Genomic DNA, 12,619 nt, shown 5'->3' on the forward strand with positions numbered 1-12,619 from the left:
TAAAGGATGTTTCTATTTTTAGCACAGTTATATTTGGATTATATCGATCCAGTAATATGAGTACATGTTCTGTATTCATCTTTTTGAAAAAAAAATTATACACAGCAGGTACACCTTCAGAATGTTAAATGAAAGCTCCTGTTCTCATAGGAATGTGTATGTTTATTTGTGCTGAAATCCTGAGGTGCATATCTATGGCTTTCGTGTTAAAGATGACAAAAGAGATGAAAAAGATGGTCTTGTAAGTTAAAAGACTTTGACCTGCAGTTCTTAACCTTTGCTTTTTATTTATGCCCTCCTAATCCCAAGTCTTTTCTCCAAACCTAGCTTCTCTGAAGCCCAAAAACTCCAGCAGGCATTTCAGGCTCTATTTCTATTAACCAGCCCTGTTGACCTTCTATCCCTGCAGGCAGCCTACCTGACCATTCTTGCAAACTCTTGGACCTGTACTTTGAAAAGGTTATTGATTCTTGACATAAATCTCTTAAACATGTGGAAAGGGAACTGCTCTAGGATAAGAACACCCAACCTTTAACCAACTATGCTCCTTTTGTCAAGGTCCTTCACCCCTGTGAAAAGCAATTTTCTTTTCCTCATGAAATGGAGATATCTTGGGTCCATCTTGCTCACTTTGCTTGGAAAGTAGGGTCCACGTCTGGACAAACAGGCCAAAGACACATGACATCTGATCTTGCTATAGAACAAAAGACTAAACAAGCCATCCAGCAGCAAGTTGCCTCTGACCTTTCTCACAGGGTGATCTGGAGAATTCTTACAAGGTGGTATTTATTAATCTCCATGAAGTATCTTGAAGGTAGATTCTATGTCATGTTCATGTATCCTCAGTGATTAGCATAGTACCTAGCACATAGTCTCAGTCACTAAATGCCGATTGATTATTAAGGGAGGTGGAGGTGTGCTTTCTAAGCTTCGTTAATAACAACAGCAGCTGATTTAGCACCATTTTGCATTCAGTGTCAGAATGCTCAGACTACCAGAAGTGATCCATGGTTTCCAGTTGGAGTAATAACTTCTCATCTGAGAGGTTATGATGATGACATATGCCCTGGGGTTTGGGGAAAGAGTAAATGAAAAATATATCCCAAAGCAACTGGTTCAGTTAGATACATGGTTAAGGGAGGAACAGAGGTAGGAAGAGTCAAATCTGGTTTTGCTTCCACTCCACCACCTGTTTCTAGTGGGAACTTGAAGAAGGTGTGTGACTTCCCTGAGCCTCTTTCCTCATCTGAACCATGAGGTTCACAACACCTGCCCTGCCTCCCCCAGTCATTTGCAATGATAAAGGAAGATGATTAAAAATAAAGGGGCTTACAGATGTAAGAAATTTAGTATTAGTGGAAAGAACCATGGGCTGAGATTTCTAAAAACCTAGCTTTGGCAACTAACAGCCTTCCAACGTAAGCTCACTAGACACAGGGCCGTACTATGTAAAATGAAAGAGTTCAGTTAGTGTATTTTTGATGCTTTTCTTGTCAATAGTGATGGATTTGTAAAAATTCTCTTAATGTACATACAGAATTAAAATAATCACATATTTTAAATTTTAGGCCTTATGTGTACTAAGAAAATTTTGTCCATTCTGAATAATACGTGAATTTACACAATTCATTCTGCTTTCCTATATGTAAAGAATTTAGCTGTACTTAGTAACAGTCCAAACTTTCAGCAGTTGTTCTCACCTCACTGCTAATTAGTTCAGTTCCCTCCTGTTACCCATTTTTGGTGAGATGGGAAGGGTAGAATAGATCAACATGGGCTCTTTCACAGTTTTACCTGGGTTTGTCCCACAGTTTGTGGATTAATCTAGTGTATTTATTCACAAGAAGGAAAATATTGGCTCAGGACAAGAATTTCTAAACTCTGCAACCTTGACAACTACCTTCAGGTTCTTCGTTTCGTAAATGTCACACCTGTCATATGTGAAAGGGCTCTTGGAGTTCCATCTAGCATTTTTCATATGGGAAACTGAGGTCCAGAGAAGCAACTTATAGAAGACACAGTGATCTGAGAAAAGAAAGTCCAAAATCCCAACAAGCTGCATGCCACATATTTGGTTACCCTACCAGGAGTTAATAAAATCTGGCACTTGCCCATAGTGCAGTGTTCACTGTGAAATCTGCCCTTTTGATTTCTTGCTTCTCTTTAAATAGAATCAGAGGTGTTCATTTTACTTCAGGTGTGACATTTTACAGCCGTTGGCACATTTAACTGCGAGATGAAGCTGGGGTAATCATATTTGAGTTCTTCAGACCATTCTCTCTTGGTCCTGGCTGAGTTTATTGAGAACGTACTCTATGCTAGCCACTGTGCTAAGTGCTTTATATGGGTTATATCATTTAATCATCCAATAAGGAAGGTTATGACTTATACGGAACTGAATTTTACAGGCCAGGAAAGTGAAATAAGAGAGGTTAAGTAATTTTCTAATGCTCTATAGAGTACATGGTAGGCCAGAGATGAATTCAGTCTAAGTTAACTACCCTTCATGCTTGGCACATGGTTGAAAGAACAAGTAGATCTTGTCAATAACAATTGCAAATCCTCCAGAATCACCTAAGTGTATGGATTTTCTGGATTCCTTAGCACATAGCCATATATGTGTGTGTGCATATACATTGTTTTTGTAGATTTATATATAAATAATGTGTCTAATGTCTAAGTACTTTTGCCCTTTTTTACGTTATTAGTTTATACTGGTCGGGGAGATTAGCCTTAATATTTATTAGAGGGAGAAAAAGTTATTTTCACAGCATCCTGCACATAGCAACTCTTCAATGAATGCCTATTGAATTGATCCTTATTTTCTAAGGAAAATGGCATTGAATCAGAACGAGAAGATCCAGGTTTTAGTCCTGGTTTTAATGGTGATTCACTGTGAGGACGAGACCAGGTTGGTTGTCTTCTCTAATCTTTAGTCTTCCCGTGTCTAAAATGAGTTCAGAAGAGCCTACAGTTGGAGTATCCACTGGGCATTCAAGCCTATCTGACTGGCTAGCCTGGTGTTGTCAGGCTTCCAAAAGATCAATCCAGGCTAGGACTTAGGATGAGCATAGACCTCATCAGTGAGGGGGTAGGGAATTGCAGGGATTTCTGAGCAGCACTGTCGTGTCTTTATACCTTCTTCCAATCTAGTCATTGAGAAAACTTGTGATTAGATTCCTTGCCAGGTGCACTAATGCTCTGAGCATCTGCTAAAGGCAGGTAAGTAAGAATTGTACCACTTGTGCCGTGGTAAGAAACTAAAAGAGCCAGATTTTGTGCCTTACAAAAATAACATTTCCACATACGGTCCTACTCTAGAAACTGTTCAAGCATAGAAGCTCCTAGGAGCCAGTGAGGGTGCAAGGAGTAATAGCCACACCAGCAAGATGGCCAGAGTGACGAGGTCAGGAAGAATGTAAGCAGTGTGAGTGGGGCAGAATCAAACTAAAAAGTTTCAAAATCACCTCTCAGCACCAAGAGCAGTAACAAGAGCTGTGGCAGTGCAGACCTCATGGCCTTTTGCATAACAGGAGGGAGCACTTTACAAGGAACTTAGGAACCCTCAGGTTCTGGGCAGTTAGCCACTGGCATCCAAGGGGGTCGAATAAACCTGTCATTGATTCTTCCATCTTCCCCTTATCATCCTTCCCACGTGTCCCCACGAACTTGGTAAAAACCAAGGGAATACAGGTTGCAAACCCAAGAGAGGGCTGAGGTTTAGGAGGTGCTATAGTCTCCACAGGTTCACATTGCTAGTCTGAAAACTCCACATTTCTGTCCTTCTGTCAGACTCACTCACTTCTGATAAGAAAACCTCTTAGCCTTACTTGATTACAGTAATAGTAAAAGTTTATGGTCCCTCATGTATACAGTCTTAAATCCAAAATGCCCCCAGTCTTCTTTGTAATTTTGTGTCAAACTAATTTAGTGGTACAACCTGACCTAACAGGATGCTATTTACAGTCTTTATGTACCTCACTTAGTGGAAATATTCATGTTTGGTGGCAAAAATAAGTCATGTGTTTGACTATAGAGTGCCTCTAAACACCCTGCTGTGGATAATAAACAATTTGTAGAAGATACATCTTAACTACCTTTCTGAAGTTGGAAGAATGCTGACTTCCAAAAACATCTGGCCCCAAGGATTTCAGACAAGAAATTGTGAACCCATAAGTTGTTTCCTTAAATTTGGGAGTATTTATTGATCCCCTAAGGAAAATGAATGATTCGTTCAGTTTGTTCTTCTTCCCTTACAAAGAAAACAAAGCGGGGGAGGGACAAGCAAAACAAATGTAAACTGTTACTCTTACGCTAATAAGCTGTAGCAGAAGCTATTGGGGATCTGAGTCTTTAAAAGGAGCAGATCTTTTGGAAGACAGAAATCTGGATCTGTACGTTTCTTGCAATTAAAATAAAAAATATATATCAGAGATTTCCCTGTGCAACTGTAGTCCTCCTCTCTCCCTTTGCAGCCGAGCTGCTGAGCAGAATGTGCTTGCAACTCACAGGACCATAGCGCCACCTTTCTTGCAGATTTGGAATAAATCTTCACACTGCCAGGTTTGGAATTAAATCACACTACCAGCTCACTTGCCTGCTTATGCCGTTCAGTTAGCTAGGCTTAGCAAGGAAACAGTTCCTTGACACTCAAACCATAAAGGAAGAGCTGCAAAGAGGGCAGTAAAAAGTGTTTTCTTCTCTTGGTCCCTGAGCAATTAAATTGGTAACCTAATCTGATGTTAGGGAGTATAGACCATAAACTGTGTTTAATTAGTTTGCACCCAGTGTCATTTCACACAGTAGACACTATAATTTACAACTTGCTGCACTGCAGCACTTTTCTAGGCCTTTTACTATGTAATAAGGCATTCTTGTAGCTGCTGAGGCTTTACAAATATAGATACACTTTCTTAGTTCAGATTTTTTCTTTCTTTTCAATTTTCAGTTGCAAATCAAACATGCAGTTACAGAAGCAGAGATTCAAAAATTGAAGACCAAGGTAAGCACCGAAACATGGTGTTTGAATTTTACTTTTTAAACTTCAGATACTATGAATAAATTCAACCCTAGGATTTGTCCCTGTATATTTGAAAGAATACAAATGTGATAGATTCATTTTCACTGTTAGGTACATATACAAACTTGCCAGTGAGAGCAAACACCCACATCCCTCTCAGTGCAAATTACACAATATTTTAGATATATATATTTATGTATTTGCACATATGTGGCCTCTGAGATTTCCTTAAATAATGTTTTTAATGGTTCAAGCTTGCAAAGTATGTTTTGATTACTAATTCCTTAAGCAAAGCTACTATATCTCCTCTTTACTTACCTTATTATAAATAGATTTAATCATTTATTTGTAGGAACAAATTTAGTATAGCACATCAATTTTTTATAAACAAGTTCTAATTTCTAATAATTAAATATTATAAACTTAATACATGCATAATTTATTTTAAGTGCCAGGTACTACTGGAAATTTTTAGTTGTTTGGTTCATATAATTTAAATTTGTGGGGGAGAAAAGGTCTTGATAAAGGGGAGTATGTATTATTAGTCTATATATTTTAATTGACAAACTTTAAGGCACTTGTATGAGACCCAATTCTAGCAATTTTGTTTAGTTTTATCAAATATACAATTTCAAAGATTTAAAAATATATTTTAGATTACTTTTAAAGCAATATTCTTTATTGTTTCCCTGGTCTGTTAAAAATTAAGACATAATCACCCCCCAACCACCACCACCACCACTAATGATCTGTTTTGTTGTTCACATTGAACACTTGTTTTGGTTTCTCCATGTGTTTTAAATGGAGATGAATTACCAAGGCTATTTTGGTTAAATGCTATTCTCAGCTAATTTACTCTGCAGCTCTGTAGTCAAAATACATCTATACGTCATTCACAGTGTTAGTCCAGCTCCGTGAATAATAATTTCAAATTAGTAGTGGTTGCTAAATAAACAACTTGATACAAAACATTGCTTAATAAAAGATGCAGTAAATAACCTATTCCTGTTTTAAATTGTTATTGTCTCTTGACATAGAAAGAATTGAAGATTTTTTAAATTGTTGTTTTAAAAAGATCTCTTTTTCTCTGTGATTGTAAATGTTTTAATGGAGCTTATGTATTAGACTATAGACATTTAACTTAGAAAATACTATAAATTAGCATTTTATATTTTTTCATCATTACGGTGCCATGTAATATCCACAGATTAACACTTTATTATGATTCTTTATTATTCATTTCGATAATAGAATTCCTAATCTTGAAATTGTTTTGGCTGCTTTCTAACTTTGTAAACTGTTTTGCAAATGTGTTTAGTTAAAAATATTTGCAAAAACATAGATATGTGTATATGTAAATACATGTTTACTTTTGCTAAATGCTATATGATTTTGAACATTGATAGTTTATAATGACTTTTCATCATTTTGAACTTTAAAGAAGGCATACAAAGTAGATAAAGTACCAGTTTGAAGGCCAGAGAGTTATTGGGAATGACTTTTGAGCCCTCACCTAAATGATTAGTCTCGGATTTCTGTAGAAATGAGGGTAATAGACTAGTTTACTATCTATTCCTAAGAGTCCCTAGAAGCAGAAAAACAAAAAGCTGGTTACGGCTTTCTGTTCCGTGGGAGGGACTTAAATTAACCAAGCAACAATTTATACTTTTACTTACATTATCTTTTATATTTTTATGGGAATTTAGGTTTATAAAGCTTGAGAAGTTCATTACACTACATGTAAAATAGTGAACTGTAGACTGTGTTCATGTTCATTGAAATAAAGAACAGAGTAAGATCATCAAAAGGTTTAAAAGCAGAGTGAAAGTGGTTAATGTTTATCAGATGATTCTTGTGCCCAAGGAGCTATTTCAAGCATACTGATGTGTTATATCACAATTCTGTTGTATGGATGATATAATTGAGTCTTGGAGAACTTCAATTACATGTCCAAGGTTTAATGGCCAATAATGGCAGAACTGGGATTCAAATCTATGCTGAATGACTCCAGAGACCCCTTCTTAACCATTAGGCCATACTGTGCTTCTAACTCTTCTCTCCTCCCTGCCCCTCTCCACTCCCTTTTTAGTTAACTTTTTATATATGATTGTATATTTTTAAAAAACTCTCAAGACATGTTGACATTCGTTTTTAATATTTGAAAGAGATCCCTATCAAACTCTGAAACATCTTTTACTGCTCACAGCATTTCAGATCACATGATGTGATGGAAATATCATGCGATGTGGAATCCAATCCATGTTTTATTATCAAATGTGTGACCTTGGACAAATCATTTCACTTTTCAAGGCTTCCATTTTATCATCTATGGATTTATAAAAATAATACTTGCTTTTCTCATCTTAAGTGGTTTCAGTGATTATTTATGATAACAGAACTTGATCTACAACATGCTATAAAAATGAGAGATTTTTGCTACAAAATGGCCAAATTATCTTTTCCTTGACGTTTGCTTTCTCCAGCTGCAGGCAGCAGAAAATGAGAAAGTGAGGTGGGAACTAGAAAAAACCCAACTCCAACAAAACATAGAAGAGAATAAGGAAAGAATGTTGAAGTTGGAAAGCTACTGGATTGAGGCCCAAACATTATGCCACACAGTGAATGAACATCTCAAAGAGACTCAAAGCCAGTATCAGGCCTTGGAAAAGAAATACAACAAGGCAAAGAAGTTGATCAAGGATTTTCAACAAAAGTAAGCAACTTCTAATGACTAAAGAATAGTTATGTTTGTCTAAAGAAGGTTTATGTCCAATAATTTTGTAATATCTAGTGGAATAGAAAAGATGACTTCAGAGATATCTTTCCTATCCAGGAGCATAGTTACAGCGTAAATACACATTAAGTTTTGGAAGTCACTTCTGTTACTTTTTCATGAGATTATGTGTTGTATATTTTATAGTTTTTGACTACCAGGCCTCTTGGCTATTTTTGATAATTAATTGTTGTTAGTAACTGTTAAAACATCTGAATTTCTTTATTCTTTTTGAAACACCTCTGTGATTTAGAAGCAAGAAGCCCAGCTGAAAGTCATACAGAATGACTGACTATTGGATGTGGAGCACGCAAGCCGCAGCTGGGGCCTGCATCAGGCTGCTCCTCTATTCTTAGATCAGTAGCTACAGAATTTCCCACTACAGACAGCGCACATATCGACTAGCAAGGCCCCCTGCCCTGCCACTCTGCATTTCTCAGCTGTTGAGAGAATCAGGAGGGCCTCAGTTCACTGCAGGGAGAGAGACCATTACCACATTCTGTTTTTGATTTTCAGCAGCTGTTTCTGAGCTACTGCTCCTTTGCTTCCATCTCTTGGATCTCGATGTAATGTCACGGAGACTGACCACGGAGATTTTTACTAGATTTTTTTCATCAGTTACTTCTGGCTAGTTAGAACAAATAAGTAGTGCCAATACCTTTTCTAGCTTTCCATGTCAAGCCTCAGAAGCTAAGCATATATGTAAGATTCACCATATTTCTATTATTTCCTATTATGGAAAGGATGTTTTTAATATTTAAAAGAGATTGCTATCAAAAATTTCTTGATAAAAGGGGAGTAATTATTCTCTGTGACTATAAATTCAATACATCACTGTTTTAACTTTTTGCCAAACTCTTTTTCATAAAATAATTTTATAGTAAATTTTGCTAAATTTGCATATTCTATTCCAGGTTTTCAAAATGGAGTTATTTCTCTTTTCCCCCATTATCCTTAGGTCTATAAGTGAGTGCCCCTCTTGATGTTTCTGACCCACCCAGCCCCTCTTCACTGTTATTCATAGAAATCTTATAGTTATCTTTTTTGAACTCTTATCTAGTTACATCAGTTTACTGTACTACGCTTATGACATTGGAAAAATGGAATTATTTCTACCTGACAAGTAATTGTCTCCACTAAATTACCCAACTTGGATCATTAGTGCAGTCATTCCTATCTAAATATGTGTGGGTGTTCTAGAATCAGGAGCTACAAAAGAAAATTATAATAAGCTATAATAAGCAGAATCAAATCATTTTTCTTTGCCTTGTGACCCATTAAAGATGTTTTGGTTTCTTTCATTACTATACATTTTCCTCTAACTGATTGAATGTTGTCCATTTAAATAACTGTTCAGTTGCTTATCCTACTATGCAGTTTATTGTTTCAGATAAGAACTTTCATTTATTGAGTGTATGATATAATCAGAACTATTATTTTCTTCTTAAGAGAGCTTGATTTCATCAAAAGACAGGAAGCAGAAAGAAAGAAAATAGAAGATTTGGAAAAAGCTCATCTTGTGGAAGTGCAAGGCCTCCAAGTGCGGGTGAGTTGTGTTCCCTAAGACACTAAATAATAAGATGGTTTTGCTGTACTTGGAGAGGAGTGCTGGTTTAGAGTTTTATGAATGGATTTGTTTTTCCTAGATTAGAGATTTGGAAGCTGAGGTATTCAGGCTACTGAAGCAAAATGGCACTCAAGTTAACAATAATAACAACATCTTTGAGAGAAGAACATCTCTTGGTGAAGTCTCTAAAGGGGATACCATGGAGAACTTGGATGTCAAGCAAACATCTTGCCAAGATGGCCTAAGTCAAGGTTTGTTTAACCCAACCACAAAAATCATTTTTCATAACTGTGTAATTGGCCTTTTATTTTTCTTTTTCTGGCCCAGTGATTTAAAAGTTGGAAATACCTTCCTTCTATGGGAAAGAAGAAAAGGCTTGTCAAAATAGGAGCCAATCATTTTAGCTCTTATCTTATCAAAAATAAATACTTTAATATGTGGAATTAATAAATCCCAGCTAAAGACAAGCTAAATACTATTTTTAAATCATCATAAAATTGACAGATTTAATAAACTGCCTTATAAATTGTATAGTTCATCCTATCTAGGATGAACTACACTACTTACGTGTTAATGAATAAGATTTAGATTTTTTTTTTTTTTTTTTTGAGAGTCTCACTCTGTCATCCAGGCTGGAGTACAGTGGTGCAATCTCAGCTCACTGCAACCTTCGCCTGCCAGGTTCAAGTGATTCTCATGCCTCGGCCTCCCCAGTAGCTGTGATTATAGGCATGTGCCACCACGCCCGGCCCATTTTTGTATTTTTAGTAGAGGTGGGCTTTTGCCTTGTTGGCCAGGCTGGTCTCGAACTCCTGACCTCAGGTGATCCACCTGCCTTGGCTTCCCAGAGTGCTAGGATTACAGGCATGAGCTGCCACGCCCAGCCAAGCTTTAGAATGTTTAAGTCACTAGAATAAAGATCTTTTTCATAATATCAGAAGGCAGACTGCTGCTTTCAGCACTTGAGATTTATGTAGTTAACGAAGTCCATATAGTTTTGTGCTTTTACCATGGTGTACTCATGTATACTTAGGTCTTTCATGTCAAAGACGAAATAAGACCAAAACACTGGAGACATTTTGTATTATAAATGATTATAGATGATTATCTTCATTCATACACCAACCATAAATAAATTACTTATATTCTTACACACACACCATTCTTATTCTTAGATTGTACGTGTATGAACATGAATGACTTTTAATATCTGTGGTGTATTTGCAAATTAGAAAACATAATAATTATAAAGATAAACACAGGAATGTGTGGCTTCATCTTTTTAAATATATACATAGTAGTCCCTGGAAAATGAAAATAAAAGAATGTAGTGCAGCAGGGTTGTCATGACAGGACCGACAACTCAGAGGCAACACTTTGACGTGCAGTAAAACCCTGTTATAATGGGCTTTTTAGAGTTTTCATGATCTTCCTCACATATTAAAATGTGTCCAGTGAGGTTTTCCTGATAAGCAAGTGTTTATATCCTATCATGAACTTTTAGAACTAAACTCTTAGCCATTAAAAATGGAAAGTATTAGAAATCTTCATTTAAAATTAAAATGATATCTGGAGATTTGAATCCATTCACTGGGTTTATATCCTTCTAATGGGTTTTCCCTAAACAGGATGTAATTTATAAATAGTGCCTCTTAGGCAGCTGAAAGAGGAGGATTTAGCATTAGCATTACCACTAAGTGAGAAGCTGTGTGATTTCAGGAAGAGTATTTAGCTTCTCTGGGTTGATATTACTGTGTATAGTATTTTAAAAGTAGTATTTCTTTCTTCACCACTTTATGACCTGTTTTGAGACTATATGATTTAGTCTTTGAAGCCAAAAAAGTAATTTATTCGAGCTCTTATGGAATTATAATTTTTATACCTGGAACACTATAAGATTGATATCTAAAGAAAAACATCAGAAATCAAACCAAATTTTTTACCTTTTTGAATATTTTAACTTTTAAAAAATTATAGTTTATATGTAATAAATACATATTCCTGCTGTGGCATACACAAAATATGAGCAGTATCTAGTAGCTTTTCATTTCTATTCATTTCTTTCAGTTTAGACATCTGTATCTTGTCAAACATATAATTAATGGTATTTATTAAATTATATGACTATGGAAGATCAACACACTATACTATTAACATGCCGATTTGGATCAAAACCTTACATTTCTTCTGAACCCTTTTTCTATTCTACACCCTCCATTTTGCCACATAATTGTCAGTTTCCCTAGCAACACTGTCGGTTCACAGTGAGATGTGGAGACTACTAATTCCTACTGAAACCAATCCATGCTTGTGCAGTAGAGGTAGAATCGGTCATCTCAGATATTAGTAGCATACATATCAAGTGCTCTTCTAGTTTTGCTGTGAGGACAGTCAGTGATAAATCTCTTTGAATTTCAGTTGCTTGATCACATAAACTAAAATGGCTTGGTCAGTAGCTGGATAGGAATGCTCTGGAAAGCACTTTTCTAAATTGATCCTTTGCTTCTGTTGCTAGGGAACGCTGAAATACTAGAGGTTTAGAAAGAAAAGTAAGGCTGCAGACCTAACATAGGCCATTCCACATTTAAAAATCCACCACCACCATTTTGTACCAGGAGAGGGATAGCACTTCCAGTAGTTCCCAAGGCTCCTGCTCATGAGATGCAAGTGTCATGCTCCCCACTTTCTACCGACTGTCCATTTCTGTTTGCTTTTCAGGCACTAGAGTGGTAGGATGAGTGGTTTAGCATGTTTTTAGGCATTGAGGTAGTTCATGAAGCAAAAGAATAATCAAGTGTAGATCAATGAAAACGGTCAGAATGAAATAGTAAAAGGAAGGGAAGGCAGGCAAAGGAGGAAGGAAGGAAGAGCCTCTGAGCAGCCGTTCCTTCATGTGTACTCATGCTCATCCAAAATGATGTGACTCTCAATATTGAATTACAGATTTTTGATGAGTAAAAGCTTTTTCCAAACCATACAGAAATTTAGCACAAATTTAAAATTATGTTTGACCACCATTTGTGTGTTTATCTCTAAAACCTAAGCCAACTCAAGTATTATTAAAATTTTGATAACAATCATCAATACAAATTTGTTATTGAATATAATCTAACACTTTTTTCTTATCATGATTACAGAAAGCTGATGTAACAAATTTTTTTCCACCAAGAGCCATAACAGACCCCAAATCCATTCTAGTTTATACTAGTGTGCTGGTCAAGTATTTTCCTTGTGCTCCAGGAGAGGAAAAATGATAATT

The 12,619-nt window shown here is 36.2% G+C and overlaps 1 protein-coding gene across 18 annotated transcripts in view; it reads left to right on the plus strand.

Annotated features, from left to right (window-relative positions):
- PPP1R9A (protein phosphatase 1 regulatory subunit 9A) overlaps window positions 1-12,619 on the plus strand; it is a 386,892-nt gene that overhangs the window by 334,620 nt on the left and 39,653 nt on the right. For 16 of the 18 annotated variants that reach the window (XM_017956944.3, XM_009203380.4, XM_021936015.2 and 13 more), the window contains 4 exons: window positions 4,949-5,002; window positions 7,504-7,733; window positions 9,243-9,339; window positions 9,440-9,611. In XM_017956944.3, the coding sequence (XP_017812433.3) occupies window positions 4,949-5,002; window positions 7,504-7,733; window positions 9,243-9,339; window positions 9,440-9,611 (553 nt within the window). The remainder of the gene's footprint in view (window positions 1-4,948; window positions 5,003-7,503; window positions 7,734-9,242; window positions 9,340-9,439; window positions 9,612-12,619) is intronic. The other 2 variants (XM_017956945.3, XM_017956946.3) reach the window with 1 other exon arrangement.

The sequence above is a fragment of the Papio anubis genome, chromosome 4, assembly GCF_008728515.1.
Source record: "Papio anubis isolate 15944 chromosome 4, Panubis1.0, whole genome shotgun sequence".
NCBI classification, from domain to species: Eukaryota; Metazoa; Chordata; class Mammalia; order Primates; family Cercopithecidae; genus Papio; species Papio anubis.